Genomic DNA, 17,395 nt, shown 5'->3' with positions numbered 1-17,395 from the left:
AGAGGAAGGGGGTTGAAAGCAGGCAAGACATCGATTTAATATAAAAACAGGACACGTATGAAAATCTCATAAAAGGGAATAGGATTTTATTTTATTTGCTATATAATGGCATCAGGCACTACACCACCCTAGGCAGAAATGTCATTTGCAGTCTACCACCATTAAATAATTCACATCCAGCACTCCTATCGCTATAGTGGTTAGTTGACGTGTGAGTGGTTTCTAGATGTGCTGATGAGAAGCAAACATGTCAATGAGTGTTGTTTTTAGCCACACTTATTCAGATGATGCCGACAGAGTAAAGACAAATGGAAACTGAGTAAGTTCTACAAATATAGAACTGAGCCTAAAATGGCCGCCATACAGAAGTTAAACCCTACTGATTTGAGTAAATCACTTTTCCTGTAGAACCACCCTCAAGGCAGTCTTTACTCGCTTGTCCATTAGTGGTGAGACTCTGGAAATAACAATGTTGTCTCGCCATGATTTATTCTTCCAACACTTTTGATTTCTGTTGTGTAATGAGTTTCACAGCCTCATGAGGCCGCTGGTCTGACAAACACATCTTTGGATTTCTCTCACAGTGCATCTCAATCCTAGTACCATGAAGGGTTTTATACACACAAAATATACCAAACAAGTATACTAGACAAGTATACCGATAGTGTTAAAATGGGAAATGTTTTCACAGAAAATAAATAATTTACAAAGTAAAGGTGTGATGCAAAATACAGGTAGTATTACAGGTAGAGTATTTGCATATGGCACATGCAAAACAAGCGCTCCGATTTGATCATTTCTGCTTATAATGACATAGTAAAAATGAACACATTGACATTTATACAATTAATTATAGTGTTGTTGTTTAAAACATTACCAAGTTTCACAGAAATGAATGAGGACAACATATTTAATTTGGTGCTTGCTTTAACCCATGTCCATGAAACTGTTGTGCTTGTTAGTTTTGAAATGTGAAACATAAATCATTGTGTTAGACAAAAACAAGTAACTCTGGGGTTGTGAATGATATCATTGAGTTGTTATAAATAGTGGCTTTGAATGATCTAGATTGTTATCTGCATTTATCTGGTTTTATCTGAATATCATTACTTCATCCGATCCATAGTGCATAAACAAAAAGTGGCTGATAGCAGGACAATGTCAGTTCAAGGTAGGGCTGGGCAATATATCAATATTATACTGATATGAGACTAGATATAATAGATATCTTACATTAGTTATCTTTATTATTATAACTTGTCATTTGCTGATGTGATGTCGTTTTTTGAACCAACCAAACTGTTTCTGACTGTTCTATTAAGGCCACACACAAATCTCATTGTGTAAATACCAATCCTACATCATCATCGCAATATCGAATGCATTTGATCAGAAATGTTGTAATATTGTATTTTAGCCATATCGCCCAGCCCTAGTACTAAGTCTACTCCTGTGTGACTGTAACTCCTCACAATGTGCTTCCACTCAGAACTTTTTGAGTGGCGGCAGCGCCTTCACGAGCACAGCTGAGAGCAGGTCTGCAGGTCCAGAGAGGGGTGGCAGAGCAGTGGCTGAGGGGTCTCCATTCTTGTTTTCTGAGTGCATAGGTGTGGGAACCTTCCCTCTTTGCAGCGTGGTCTTCCCCGGCCCACTGCCCCCCCCCTGCACTGGTCTTGCTGTTCTCCGCTGTGGGGATGACTGTTCCCAGTTTGGGGTTTCCCAGCACGGCGGTCCCTGTGTGCTCCATGCTGGTCTGACAGCAGCACAGCTGCCTGAAGAAGGCCGCCCTCATCTCCCTGCTGGACAGAGTGTATATCAGAGGGTTGAGGGCCGAGTTGAGCACAGCCAGGGCGATGAACCAATCCACCTGGAAGAGCACGGGGCATTTATCTGGGCTGCAGCCAACATCCAGCAGCAGCAGGAGGAAGAGGGGCGTCCAGCACATGACAAACACTCCCAGAACAATAACCACTGTCCTCAGCAGGGCTAGAGAGCGCTCTGTCTGGCTGCTCACCCTGCGGCCGCTGGAGGTCACCAGGCGGTAGATCCTGATGTACAGGATGATGATGGCCACCAGCAGGGCGCTGAAGACGCTGATGCAGAAGGCCACGTAGCTCTTAGCGTAGAGCGGCAGCACGGTGGAGCAGGAGGCCATATTGTCCAGGCAGTTCCACCCCAGGCTGGGCAAGGCACTGAGCAGCACTGACACAAGCCAGCAGGCTGCCAACAGTCCCAGAAGTCTCCCGCGACCTGCTGTCTCACAGGGACGCAAACGCACCATAGTCATGTGCCTCTCAATCCCAATGGCCAGGAGGCTGAAGGTGGACGCACTGAGGGCCACGAACATGCTGCCTTCTCTGGCCAGCCACTGCACCGGGGTCAGGAAGAAGGTGTTGCGTCCCGAGGTGAAGATGTTGACCACATAGGCCACGCCGGCCAAGAGGTCTGACAGCGCCAGGTTCCCAATGAGGAAGTACATGCGGCTGTGGAAGCGTTTGTTCCTCCAGAGAGCGAGCAGCACCGTGACGTTCTCCAGGACGATGAGGCAGCAGATGAAGAGCAGTACGGCCATCTTGCAGGCCCCGCTGCTGCGAGGCCGTTCCCACTTCCCCGAGTGGTTGTAGTGGCTCACGATGACAGTGTTCATCCCCTCCTCCACTATGTTCCCCATCCTGACTGGCCTTTCTTTGGCCTTCCTGGGTCAGACAGCAGAGGGCGCCACAACACTGGACACAGCAGAGGATGCTTAACCTGGCAGGGTAACAGCTGGCATTTTACAGCCTCCTGAAAGACCTGCAAGATAGAGAAAATGTTTTTAAAAGTTATTTTCAACACTTTAAAGTCACAAAAGTTACATTCAACAACATTTTGGATACTTTATCTAAGAAAGATATACATAGGAGGACTCTTGCATATAAAAGTATTAGTTAAAAAGGTGCATATCGAACAAAAAACTGCATAGCTAACATTTAATTCCTTAATTGTCCTAGCTAAGGTAGCAGATTTCATATAAGAGAATATAAATAACACAAACTTGTATAAGGAGAATAAACTGTAGATAAGATTACAACTACTTTGTTATTGTCATGTTAATACTAAACAAACAGCTGTGGCAGTTACTGTTAATACATCATGTGCGATACATGTTTATAAGTATGATTGACTACAACCATAATTTCTGACTGGATACATCTCTAGTGAGTGTAGCCTGTTAAACATCTCGATGTAAAAGCTTACAAATGTATCCAGTAGTTTAACATGTCATTTAATCTTGGTGTGGGAGGTGTATCCAAGATTAATAAATACACAATGATGTGGACCTATTGGGTATTCTTATTTTTTCAAAATGTAAACACTTTTAAACACTATATTAATTGAAACAATTAGTTTTTTTGTGCAATTTCAGCTTTCCTGTTTTGGAAAAGTTTCCCAAAGTTGAATTGAATGATTAACTTTTATAGACTAGCAGGTAAGCTAGTAGGAAAGGTGTCTTCAATGACTGATACTGCTGCAGATAAGAGTAATTTAACTTACATGATGGAGTAACTTGTCTCATCTATACATCCCGGTTGATGGACGATAGTTGAAGTTATTTGGAAAGTAATTATCTTTCCTGCGTATCGATGCACTCGAGCAAATTATGTGTTTGCCAAAAATGGGATATCTTCGACGTAAATGCAAAGTCGTTATAGCGTCCTCTCCCGTATAAACGTTTCCAATCACGGTAGTATTTTTTCTTTACATCCACTTTGTGTTGCGTCCTGAACTTCATCTCCTCCACACTGTGACTCCTGCAGCTCGGACACTCCCGCCATCACCCCACCCTGCTGGGGGAGGGATTTCCCTCACCTCTCCATGTAGTCTTACATTAATTATGAGTCAGGAAAGAGGTCACAGCCGCGCGTGTCATCGAGCCAGACACCAGACGTGTCACTTTGTGTTCATAACGATTAAATTCATTTCCAAAAGTATAGGGTGGGTATGATTTGTTTCTCTCTTTTAAAGTATGGTTTGTTTTTGATTCAGTTCAGCAGTGGAAGAAGTACTCAATATACGTACAAATACTATGGTCCGAAAATACTCCATTACAAGTAAAAGTCCTGATTTCAAAATGTTCCCTTCTTAAAAGTACAGAAGTTTGAGCATTCGTTTTTGCAGAATGGCTATTTTCACAGTATTCATATTATTATGTTTATTATATTACCCTGTTTTTATATATGTAAGAGCATTTTAGTGTTGTAGTTTGTCATTTTGGATCAAAGTTAGATGGTTGAAATACTGTAGATTAGCAATACAGCATTGTACCATATTAGAATATATGTGTTGTATATATAATAAATAGTTGAGTAATAAGTACAATGTTTGCCTGTTTGAAAAATAGTGGAGTACAGGTATAAAATAGAATAAAATGGAAATACTCACGTAGGCCTACATTGTCAAAAAAGCACTTAAGTACAATACTTGAGTAAATGCAGTTAATTCCCACCACTGGAGTTCCGCTGACTGATTCAGACAGGAACATCTCATTTGTTTCAATGTGTCATTAAATTGTTGCACATGCACGCTCATGTCACAGAGCTTTGCCCCAGGGCCTGATGCGCTCCCTGTCATCATCTACACCGCCTTATTCTGTTTTGCTTTGGTTGCATATTTTCAGGATTGATAATGATGATGGATTCATAAACCAATATTACCCCCTTCCCCCCCTAGTTCAATTTGTTAGAGAACTGAAAGCCAAATCCAGATTATGTCCACATTATCTAAAAGTTGACCACAGATTCACGAAATAACCCATGGTGAAGTCAAGTGTGAGTGATTATTTGCCTTTCTGGGAAATCAGCCCCTCCAGTGACAAGCCAAGAAGTTGCAACCCGTTTGATGTCTGACTCATTGTTTTTCAAGTTCAAATAAAAGATGGCTCGGTCCCTTTGCTCCATCAGAGTGTGAGATAGGTCAGACCTCTCCCATTGAAGCCAACTATGGGAAGGGAAGAGTCATACTTTTCTTGTCCTTTTATGCACTTTCGTAGTTGTATTCTGAAGAAATATGTCACTGATAGGAGGAAGACACTAGTTTGGGAAGCAGAATGTAGCTATAGTGACCACATGGTTTCATTATCAATCCATGTGTGTATAAGTCAAGTAAATCAGGTCAGATGCATTCAAGGACACCACAAGTCTGATGTTGATTTAATGCAATTGTTTTCACACCTTCATGGTCTGCCATGCTGTAATCCTGAAAATACCAATCATTATTTTCCTCCTGCAACTTCCTGTTGTGGTGTGACTTAGGTAACCAAGGTGAGAACCATAGACTGTTTGTGCAAAGTGGACCTAGTCACTGTAACACTAACCATTAGTTTATTGACTACTGTTTTTAAACCCTGGCATTTTAGCCATCACCAGCTTAGTTTATTGCAACTTGGGAGGGTGGAGCAACCTAACACTGAACATGACGTTTTTACTCGACAAAAATTGTTACAATAACTTTTGTAAACAGCCAAAAAAACACAGACAACATTGATACTTGGAAAACACTGTGTTACCGTCAAGTCAAACCCAAGGTAGCCCGGCCCTAGTACACCCTACTTTGTATTTTTTACTCTAAATGCAACAATAATTTGCTAAATGAACTTCATGCTTTGCTTGAGAAAACTGACAACTAGGGATTGAGACTATAAACTTATCAGGCAACATTGTATTGAGTAAAAAAATCGATAGAGAAGAAGGAGTTATTTTCTCATAGACTTCTATAAAACCAAACTTCTTTTTGCAACCTAAGGTGTCCTTCACTTTAGGCCTTAATATACGTTGAATGGCTAGGTTATATATTAGTTATCCCTTTTATAGTTGTCAAGAAAAAGGAAAATTACATTTAGATGCCATTTCTTCTTCTTGCGAGCTGTTAACTTATTTATTTGTGCTATTGCAAAGTTAGGCTATTGCTATTTGGAGCTAGCATCAGTGTCCATTCAAGGATCTGCCTTTTCTGATCTCTCCGTTGGCATTAGCATTATTTAGCACCGGAGGTTGCCTCTTAGTTTGAACACAAAGCAGAAACCATAGCTGGATTTGGATGGTATGGGACATGATAAGGGCCGTGTGTTAACCACTAACACCCCCTCTTCAACTCAGCTAATCCACCAACCACACAAACAGCCCCCTGCCCCTCTCTGGCACGGCATTGTGTTTAAAAAACAGACCGCAAATTCCCGTAAGCCATTATTCCATCCACTGGATGGTGAAATGAGTGGAAACTGAGCGGTAGGGGCTGTTCCTCCTTATTGTTTACACTGTGCACTTTATTGCAGTTTTCCCACCGACTTTACCATGGTTTCAGGAAGAGAGGATGACGATGGTAGAGGTCAAAAGACATCTCACCCGGAGCAAAATGAAAGGGTGACAGAAAGGCTGAGAGATAGTTTCAGAGAATGGGAAAAAGAGCAGTGGAGAAATGAGGCTTTGTGTGTGTTGTGCCTACATTCCTTCATTAAGGATCATTTATGTATCTATATTGATTTGATCTGCAAATATGTGTATATATAATAGTATGTATCAAGCAGATCATCACAGTTGAAGCTTATTTGGATTGAAAAAAAAACATGAAAGTAAACATTTTCCCTTAATGGCTGTCCTGAAGCTTTTGTGTCACCATATTGTTCTGCAGCAGGTTGATTTACCTTGTGTTAAGATTGTTTGACAACTATAGTTTCCATTCATCACAAACAAACTTTCAAAAAGAACTTGCAACATTGACAAGCTGTCCTTAAAATACCCAAACAATTAGATAACTTATCTATCCGACAATTAAATGACAAATGAGCACCTCCATTTGCTGCGAAACATCTTGAGATTGTGGAAACCTTGAGAGCAGCTGTGAATGTTTTGACAACTTTTGTTTCCAAGGACAAAATAGTTCCTAGTGTGTTATTGCTTGTGTCAGAAAGGACAAGCATTCCCTTACATATGGGAGGATAATAGAGAAGAGAGCCAGATCTCTGTCTTTAGATATTGGATGTTTGTATTGATTGCCAGTTTTGCTCAATACAAATGGTGGTTAGCATGTTTTGAAAGTGTCTCAAGTTAACTCAACTGTGGCTATAACGGGGTTCTGTGTTTTCTTTTCTTCATTTCTCTTCGCTGATGTCTCCTTTGTTTTTCAAACTGTCCATCTCTTCTGCGTTTTGTTTTTCACAATCTATGTTTTTGTGCTGGATCTAATGGTCTAAAATAGCAAGGAACAGGCCAGAAATTGAGACTGTGATGGATGACGGTGCTGGCTAACAGAAACCGACAGCGTTACAAATGTTGATAAAAAGAAGGGGCGATGGAAAGCGACAGGAAAGAGCAGGAGACTAAGGAGAAGCTGACAGTTTTCCCTTTCTCTCTCGTTCTCTCCCAGTCCACTGGTATCGCTGATTGTGAGCATGCAGTCTGGCCCTCTCGCACATGTCAGCCCAGGCATTGCAGATTAATGAATGGCCTCTAGAGCTGTTGACTTTACCCTGAGCAGCTAGAGATGTACAGACACTCTGACAACAACTCATTTATAACCATATAAAAACACCCCAAAGGCCTTGGCTCTGTGTTGTTGCAAGCTGGATGTGCTTCCTGGCTGTTTGGTGGAAAGAGGAAATGTAGCAACAGTTCACCAGATCATGAAAAAAAAGCCTTGTTGCCAGGTCCTGTTAATGGTTTTTGTTTTTGCATCTTTGTGTGTGTGTGTGCTGCCGCGTTGTGAGTCAGGGTACTGACGTAGGCTCTGGTGGTGAGTTGGATGTTTGGGAATGTAAAGTGTAGTGGGAACGAAGCAGAAGCTGCAGCGATGGAAAAGGAAAGCCTACGGGCCCTCACCCCGCTGCCCTCCTCTCCTGCAGTTTACCCACACCCACTGAAAGAGTTTATTCCAAAATTATACAAGAAACTCCAGCTGGATTTCAATCTGACATAGATCTGGATGATATGTCCAAACATTTATATTTAAATGTACATTGATAGATGACTATAATAAGCATAATTAAATGTACTATTAATAACACTCGATTTACAGTTCTACGAGTAATTTCCTTTGGACAGAACTCAAAATAAATCATAAGATAAGTCATGGTTCATAATATCTAATATCTCATCATTTAAAGTAGGAGATACAACACTTCTTCTTTGGACTACGCACTTTATTCCTTCACCAAAGTTCCAGGTTAACCTTATGCTAACTTGAATAAGTATAAACTCATTTTATTATGCAGCTCTTCTACTATCCAACAGTTTTCAGACTGTATGTATTACATTCTGATAGGTCGTTTTGCATGGGTTTGTTACTCTCAAAACAGTCTATTCACCGTTTTAGAGCAACGGTAGTTAGAGAGGATTGACTGATTAAACTAGTCCGTGAGATGAGGAGGAAAACGGATTTAAATATAACTCTTTTGGAGAAAGAAATCACTCTTTAAGAACAACATCATTAGCTTAACCTTCACCTTTTATCAGATATCTGTGCTCTACTGACAGTCACTGTTTACTTTCTTGGTCTTGGACTGAAATACAGAGTGATGCTGCTTTTAGTTCAGCCTCAGGAAGAGTAGTTTTGAGAATGTGCTACTTGGTAACATAAAGAAAAATAAAACTCATCTTTACAAACTAGTTTAAAATAGAAATGTTTACTAATATGTTCACATTATCCACAGTATTAATTGTAAAAAGGGCATACGATATGTTTATAGTGTTCTTATTTCTGTCTTTTATCTGTATCTTACATCTTATGTAAAGCCCATTTTTTTTAACTTCTTAACAACAGTTATATTTGGATTGAATTATAATCTAAGCAGGAGATTGAAACTAACAAACAACTAACCCAACCCAAAGGTAGATGATTGCACTATTATCTGTATCTGGAGGACCATCACATATTTTCCTGGAGAGAACATGGGGCACGTCTCTGTTGGAGGTCGAGCAGAGCTCTGAGAGCTGATAGTGTGTCTGCAGCTGTGCTGCTGCGCTCAGTTATCAGCGCAGCTCGGAGGTCCTCAAGGACACAAGGTGACTGCCTGTCTGAGAAACCTTGCTGGTCCTTTTAGATAACCTTTTTATCTGCATCCAGCTCAAAATAGCTACATCAAAGCTGCACAGATGGTAGGATGGATGGATGGATGTACAATGTGGTGTAATGGGAAGTTGGTCATTTTGTTAAATGATCTGTGCAGAAAATGTAAGTTAATGTTCTTTCTCTCCTTTTTACCAAGAGACCTGTGAAAAGATAACTATGGATGGAAGGCAAATAGATGAGATCTTTCCCTGGTTCCAAGTACAGTAGTCGTCATGAGGAAGAACAAATGATCAGCAAGGAAGACGTTGATATCTTTATTCTTTATCTTTGAACCCAGATGTAGTATTCCTAGATAAACAGTCTGATTTATCAACCTTAATTTAATGTGTTAATGATTAGAAATCAGTGACACCACGGTTGTATAATTGACCTTGCAAGCTCTGGATCTCGAAAAAGACATGCAGGGTTTTTAAATACAACGCTGTATCTGAAGTCTTCATTGTGGCTCCCTCATCTTTAAAATGTCATCAAGTTTGATCTCACTCAATAACTCTGGACCTTCCAAGGTTAGGATCCTTATGGCGTTGTTTATTTTCTTTACAATAGGGCGCTTCAACACAAAATAGACTTCAAGCCTCCGCTTTGCCAAAATATGTTAAAAAAAACGTTGATCTCAGTCGTGTAAACAATTATGCTTTTTTTAATGATTTTCTCAGAACTGCATTTCTGATGACTGGGAAAGCTTGAGTAAATTCCCATGTGTGAGAAGAACACTAGACAAATTCATTTACCAGAACACTGGCCGTGGGTATGATGCATTCCCGTTCACTTGTATGTGTTTGTGTTTAAGTCTTTTGTTCACACAGAAACCTTGAGGGGGTTAATGGCCCAACACTCACAGAGTCAGCAGAAAACATGCATTCTTTACATGCAGGAATAATGCAAACTATTTCTGGATGTTTGTTTGTCCTGGCGGGCTGTGCTTTGTCTGTCTGCTGCTTTTTAAGACGGGGTCAAAGGGTCATTTCCCTTGAGAGGAGAACTAATGGTCCCACAATCCAGTGTGGTGCTGCTGCACACATGTTAAACTGACCTCCAAAACATGCACCATCTACCACCCCCAACACCCACCTCACCATGGATTTCTGCAGGCCCAAAAAGCCCCCTCCATGCTTGCCCCCGTCCCAACCCCACACCCCTCAACTCTCCGAAAAAAACATCTGCCGGAGCCTGAGAAAGAAGTAACCCACTGACAGAAACAGACCAGACTCCAAATACCACCAGTTCAGATTTAGAATCAAAAGACTAATTTATTTTTAGCGTCTGTATAGAACCAAGTCACAATGCAACATGATGCAAGGCCAACAAGACCTCACCAAAAATACCAGTATATACATTTGACAAGTACATAAATATACTACATTTCATACACATTCGGTATCAGCCTGGTTTCATGGAAAAGTAGATCCCCAAAAAATCCCAAACACAAGTGCCAGGCCATGCGCTCACACAAACATCCACTCCAAACAATCACAAAGCAGACAATGTCACAATGCAACTCCCATCCTGCAGACCAGCCTTTGATCGACACCACACTACTTGCCCTGGACCCAGCAGCCCAGTGTTTCACAGACAGATTACTGTTGGTATCCACATTTTTCAACATGAAATCCCTGATCCAACACCACAAAAGGAAGTGCATCCTATGGGCCTTGCCCTCAGCCAAGTCATTAACACCACTGCTACAAATTACTGCATGGAAATAAGAAACCAAATCAGAACTTTAGTTTCAATTCACAACATTTACCACATGTTCAAAACTGCAACCCTTTGAGTTTCCAAACTTTCTAAGGTACCGTTTGGGCCGTCTGAAACATATTAATGGTGGTGGTTACAACTGATAACATCCATTTAAAGGCTGATAACATTTATGTTTGCAAAAAATGTACTTTGTACATGGGCCCCTTGGAGATTCGGGGCCCCTGCGCAGCTGCACCATTTGCACCTTTGATATTTATGCCAATGACTTTCAGCCAGGAAACTGCTGCTCGCTGTTAAACGGATCGTTAACGTCGACTTATTTTAACTTGGGAATGTGACTTAAATTACAAACTTACTTAGTTAAAGCCAACCCATGATCTTTTTCTAACCATTTACAATTCGTTTTGTTGCCTTTTTCTTTGTTTTGATTTAATTCATTCATTATTTACTTTGAAACAGAGTCTACAATTCAGGTGAATGTATGTTGTAGACAAACGTTCGATGTGCAGAGGTATTTTCCCAGCATGTGACCCTACCATAGTGGCTGTCTGAAATGAATAGTGTATGTTTGTGAATGAATGACTGTGTGAATGGCAATCAGTCACAGCTGGGCTAACAGCCTCTCACTGACAGTGGGCTCTGTGGCCTGTGTGACGCGCGATGCTCCACAAAAAGAAAGGCTCGATAGAGATCTGCAGAGTTAGTAAAGGCTGCCATGGTGATCGCTGAACCAGCAACAACAATAAGACAGGCCGGCCATCAGACACGGCCATCCTAAAGCTCCCTGGCTCCAGAGAATCGCTGGTGAAAATAAAGGCTAAAATCACACACTTCACATCTCATTACACAGGGCCACTGTGACAGATGACAGAGGGCCAAACACAGGTCCACTCCACCAAGTAAAGCCATCAAAATACATGTAAATGTGTGGGAAAAAAGTTGATATGGTTAATTAAAATGTTCACTGCAGAACTTTTATTTGTAACAGAACGGTATATTTATTTTACAATATCATTTAAAGCATAATGTTGTTACGATAGTGATAGCTATGATACCTCATATCAATCATGTTGATGCTACACTTAATGGTAGGTTGATAGGGAGATTTGTGTCCGAACAAATGTATTTGAAATTTTAATCTTAGATGGGCGCAGGGTCGGCTCTAGAACAAATCGAATGGGGGGGCAATCATTTACCATGGGGGGGAACACACTGCCGTGAACAACCAACCTAAAACACCAACGCAACTTCAATTTCAAAACATGCTGTAAAGTCTATTGTCTTTCACACACAACATTCCAGGGGTGTAGTGCTATTTTTTAGCGCACCTATGACTTGTGCATACATGCACGGTTGTGGCACGACCACCAAAACAGAAACATATGGACATAGGCCACCATATAAAAAGTGTGCAAATGTATTTAGTATCCTATCCATGTGAACATGTTTTAGGTGGGGGGTGGACCTAACCTTCTCTAGGGGGGTTGGGGGGCATGCTCCCCCGGGAAGATTTTCTTTCATATTGAAGTTAAATGCATCAATCTGGTGCACTTTGAGAGCAAAATTAAGAGATCTATGGATACATCTCTCAACACCCATATGAAACAGAACTATAAACAGACGTACTTTTTCTTTATTTGACAAATCACTCCCCTTTTAAACTGTATTCTTGTTTTACCGTCCTATAGTATTTCATATCTGTTTTTAATTTATTCTCTTATTTTTTTAATAACTATAATGATCATATAAAGGTGTTCCTCGGAAATACTTGTTTACATAAATGGTGACCAAACCGTTTGAGACCCACTGAGATAACTTAAGTTAACTATCTAAACACTGACAGAGTCCTGACCTTACCTCACTGAGCTGTAGTTATCTGAGCCTCTCAGTCTGACAGGAGAGGACTCTCCTCCACACTTGTTGTAGAAACAGCTCTTTATATCCGTTAGCATAGCTAGCTAACCAGATGCTAACAACAACAAAATGCGCTCGTGCCACACATACACAGAGCTGAGCTTGTTTGTTTGTAGCCTTTATTTATCCAGGTAAAAATCCCATTGAGATCAACGATCTATTTTACAAGGGAGACCTGCCGCACATTGGTTACACATGTAACAGAAATACAACAGAAAACAAAAGGACACATACAACATAATGACGGGGGTACAATTTACAAACTTATTCACAAAGACAGGTACCAGGAGTATCAAATATCATTTCATCAAGCTGTGCTTTAAAATGATGCAGGGGAACCAAAATGCTCATTTTCAATATGTTTTGCAGAGTGTTCCAAGCTAGAGGAGCTGCGCACATAAAAGTTGTTGTGCCTAAAACAGTCCTAGCACTTGGTACATGTAATAAAAACACATCCTGGGATCTTAGGCAATAGCTACTTGCGACTCTCTGTGATATCAGTGAGCAGATGTAAGGTGGTAGTTTACCCAGCATGGCTTTATAGATGAACATGTACCAATGACTAAGTCTCCGAACAGTAAGTGATGGCAGAATTGCCCTGGCATACAGGGTACAGTGATGAGTAAGTGCTTTACAGTTTGTAACAAATCTCAGCGCACTGTGATAGGCGGCATCTAACTTGATCAGGTAACGGGCAGGTGCATTCATATATATCAAATCACCATAGTCCAGCACAGGTAAAAAGGTCACAGAGAATAGCATTTTCCAGGCCTCAAGTGAGAAACAGGACTTGTTTCTGAAAAAGAAACCTAGCTTCACCCTTAGCTTTCTAAGCAGATTATTGACCTGAGGTTTAAAAGAGAGACAATCATCAAGCTAGATACCAAGGTATTTATAACAGGCAACCACTTCAAGTACTTTTCCTTGCGTAGTAACAATATCCAAAGTTGTCTCCGGTGTCTTTTTGGCTTTTGAAAATAGCATTACCTTGGTTTTATCCACATTTAAAAGAAGCTTAAGCTCAGGGGGCTGCGTCTGAATAATATTAAAAACAGCCTGTAATTTAACAACAGCCTCCTTAATGGAGGGACCTGCACAATACATCACGGTATCATCAGCATAAAAATGTAAAGTTGCTTCATCCACATTTTGACCTAAGCTGTTGATATAGATGGAGAATAAAAGTGGACCTAAAACAGAACCTTGTGGTACACCGTTTGTAATGTTTAATCACTCAGAAGTGAGCCCATCAAAGTGAACACATTGGGACCTTTCAGAGAGGTAGTTCACAAACCACCCCACTGCATGGCTGGATATGCCAATACTGGCCAGCCTCTGCTTCAGGATTTGATGATCGACGGTATCGAAAGCTTTGGAAATATCAATAAACAGAGCTGCACAACTCTGCTTATTGTCTAAGATACCCGCAATATCATTCACCACTTTCATTGTCGCAGTGATGGTGCTATGTTGCTTTCTGAAACCTGACTGATAGTTACATAGTAGGTCATTGTTACTTAAAAACACCTTTACCTGCTCACTCACTAGGCTTTCAAGAACCTTGGCCAGAACTGATAATTTAGAGATGGGCCTATAATTATTTTATAAAGTAGCCTCACCACCTTTTAGTAGAGGAAGGACATAAGCTGACTTCCATATTTTTGGAATTGTGTTCGTGCTGATGAGAGGTTAAAAAGAGAAGTAAGAGGTGGTGCAATAAAATCTGCAGCTATCTTTAAAAAGAAAGGTTCTAAGTTGTCCGGACCAGCCGTTTTGTTTAGGATCTAACTTGGTTAAAGCTTCATGAACGACTTCAATAGAAAAAGGAGAAAAACTGAAAGGGTTTTCCAAACCACGTTTTTCAGAGTCACAGACTGTGGTGTTCACAGTAGCAGAGTTAGAAACAGAATCAAACAGAGAGCCACAGGACACAAAATGCTCATTAAAACAATTTAACATAGTGGCCCTGTCCAGATGCTGTGGTAAGGCAAGGAGGAGCTTGAATGAAACACAGAGACCCAGAAGCACTTGTAGTACTGTATCATATTATTTTTGATGGCTTTACTGTATAATCAGTATAACAGATGAACAGATCGCCACTGGGCTTACAACTAAACAGTCAGCCACGTAATGACAACAAAACAAAGGTCGGGGGTCATTGGTCAAGCAACACACCAATCAACGAGCAGCAGTGAGCACACCTCAGGCTGTGTTTTTTATTTGTATTCTTTATTTCTGATTTATTTCACACAAAAAACATTTAGTGGAAACGTTTTCACTTATAATATAATAACAAAACAAAAAAACTGCAAAGTGGCAGGGCTTGCCTGCCCTGCGTTGGGGGGGTACAGTGACTCGTTTGGGGGGGCATGGACCGCGAATGACCCCCCATGAAGCCGACCCTGGATGGGCGGGTTGTACCATCTCTTAGGCAGATTGCATTATGGCATATAGTTGATTTAAATTAACCGAAATCATATTTTATGTAAAAAATAAATTATTTGGGTTTTCCCTCCTATGTCCTCCGACTGCTCTGTTTGGCCTCTATGTGATTAACTGATGAACAGAGAGCAGATGAAAGCTAACCGCTAACCGATGCTAACAGTTGCTGCCGTTAGCTAGTTAGTCGTTAGCCCCGTAAGCCAGGATAAGGAGCTCGAAGCACCAGGAAGTGTTGGTTTTAACACCACTAGCACAGGGTCTGTCCTCTACGGACATCGTGGCAAAAGTAAAGAGACTGAAGTGGAGATTGACCGAGCAAAAGGCCGCCGGACAAGAGTTAATCTTGGACTTGTCTCAAGTCGTTTGCATGAACTTCATATAAACGTTTTTTCCTCTGGCTGCTCTGTCTTGCTTTCTATCATTTATGGAGTTTCCTGATGGACAGAAAGCAGAAGAAAGCTAACTGCTGCTAACAGTTGCTGGCGTTAGCTAGTTAGTCGTTAGCACAGTAAGCAATACTGCCAGGATAAGGAGTACCGGGGGAGTGTTGGTTTGGGCCGGGTCGGAACCGTATAGCCAGACGAGCAATCTTAGCAGCCTCTACCAACATCATGGCAAAAGCAAAAAGAACAAAGAGGACGCTGAAGAAATAAACTAAGAACAGAAAATGTGAGTTTCCAAGCTACAGGTCGGCGGAGAAAGACTTAATCTAGGTGCTTTAAATTGTTTGCAAGAGCTTTGTGAAATAAGAGAATAGACGGACGCCGAGCTGGCCTTCTTGCTGTTGCACAAGTAAGTAATTTTACCTGGCTTGCTATGTATATCTAAGTATTTGTTTCACTTTTTTGATGTTTTGCTGTTAGCAAAGTCGTTGACTCAATCGTTTGGTGACTAGTTGTCCAATATTCCCAACAGCTGTGTATAAAGTGAACTGTATTCGAAACTACAGAAAAAACTACAGATCACTACATATTGTTTCGTTAAGGGAATGTTCAGAATCCTTTAATCCCATTAAAAATTCTTTCTGTCACTGAGGGATGATCTCAGTCTACGGACTACAAAGTGTTCCTCATATGCAATTATCATCTACACAAGCGGCCACGGCAGTAATTAATCCTCTTTTCAACCACTGTACACAGTATTTTGGACATTTTCAGGGCATCTGCGGGGCATATGTTGCTCACACACACACACACACACACACACACACACACACACACACACACACACACACACACACACACACACACACACACACACACACACACACACACACACACACACACACACACACACACACACACACCAGAGTCCTTGGCCTGTAGTGCTGCGGTCCACATGTGTTTATAAGTCTAAAATGATGGTCCAGCACCTTGCTGCAGACTCACCTCCCACCCAGCCAAACAGGCATACCACATCTGTCCTCCTGCCCTTGTCAGTGCAGTGGCAGCTTCATTGGGGCAAAGCATCCGGAGGGGTGATGGCCATGGTTTGTTTATTGACGGAGTGTGAAGGGAACTAGGGAGATGTGAGAGGGTGGTAGAGGTCGATGGAGGGTTACATGGAGGGAATGTGGAGTGAAAATAAGCGAAGAGGGCAGCAAACAGTGGTGCCAACAATGGTGTGTCAGATCCAGGTCTGGCTAAGGTTTATGGGCCGTTTGTATAAACATTGAGGAATTGTCTGCCTTCTGAGATCATCCTTTCCAACAGTTAGGCCTTTGGGTCGGACCACCAAAAGCCAAATATCTCCACAACATCTTTCCAGCAGAAGTAAAGGTTAACTTTAGTATTTTTGACCTAGACCCTATTTTGCCATGTTTTTGTTTATTGTTGACTTACTGTATGGTGACATAGAATTGTGCTGCAGATGGCAAACGCTAAATAGCTACAATAAACAAGAGCATCGTCACACTTGCCGAAAAGTGCTTCGCTATATCACATTAAGAATGTACTCTGCAGAGAAATGTTACATTTGTTTACCTTTTGCGTATCCATTCTGTTTGTTATTGGGTCCAACCAAGTCTTACTTAATGAGACATCTGCTGCAAACTCATGTTGTTTAAAGCAGCTTAATATTCAGACATGACACTAAGCTTATTTTCTGTATTCGAACATAACAAACTCAACACTACTCTCTCCAAATCTCACTATCGGCAACAAGTCACATGAAACAAAAACAAACATAGGGAAATAAAGAAGAATGTATTAATCTGTTTTTTTTCTCCATGATTGTT

The 17,395-nt window shown here is 41.1% G+C and overlaps 1 protein-coding gene across 1 annotated transcript; it reads right to left on the bottom strand.

Annotated features, from left to right (window-relative positions):
* Window positions 1-58: 58 nt before the first annotated feature.
* s1pr3a (sphingosine-1-phosphate receptor 3a) lies at window positions 59-3,805 on the bottom strand. The gene is given in 3 exon segments (XM_034146365.1): window positions 59-1,662; window positions 1,664-2,793; window positions 3,535-3,805. Coding segments are annotated over 2 exon segments (1,185 nt in total). The 5' UTR covers window positions 2,672-2,793; window positions 3,535-3,805; the 3' UTR covers window positions 59-1,485.
* Between the last annotated feature and the right edge of the window lie 13,590 nt (window positions 3,806-17,395).

The sequence above is a fragment of the Trematomus bernacchii genome, unplaced genomic scaffold (genome assembly GCF_902827165.1).
Source record: "Trematomus bernacchii unplaced genomic scaffold, fTreBer1.1, whole genome shotgun sequence".
NCBI lineage: Eukaryota > Metazoa > Chordata > Actinopteri > Perciformes > Nototheniidae > Trematomus > Trematomus bernacchii.
Note: the sequence above shows the minus strand (reverse complement) of the source record. Positions and strands in the feature narration are given on the sequence as shown.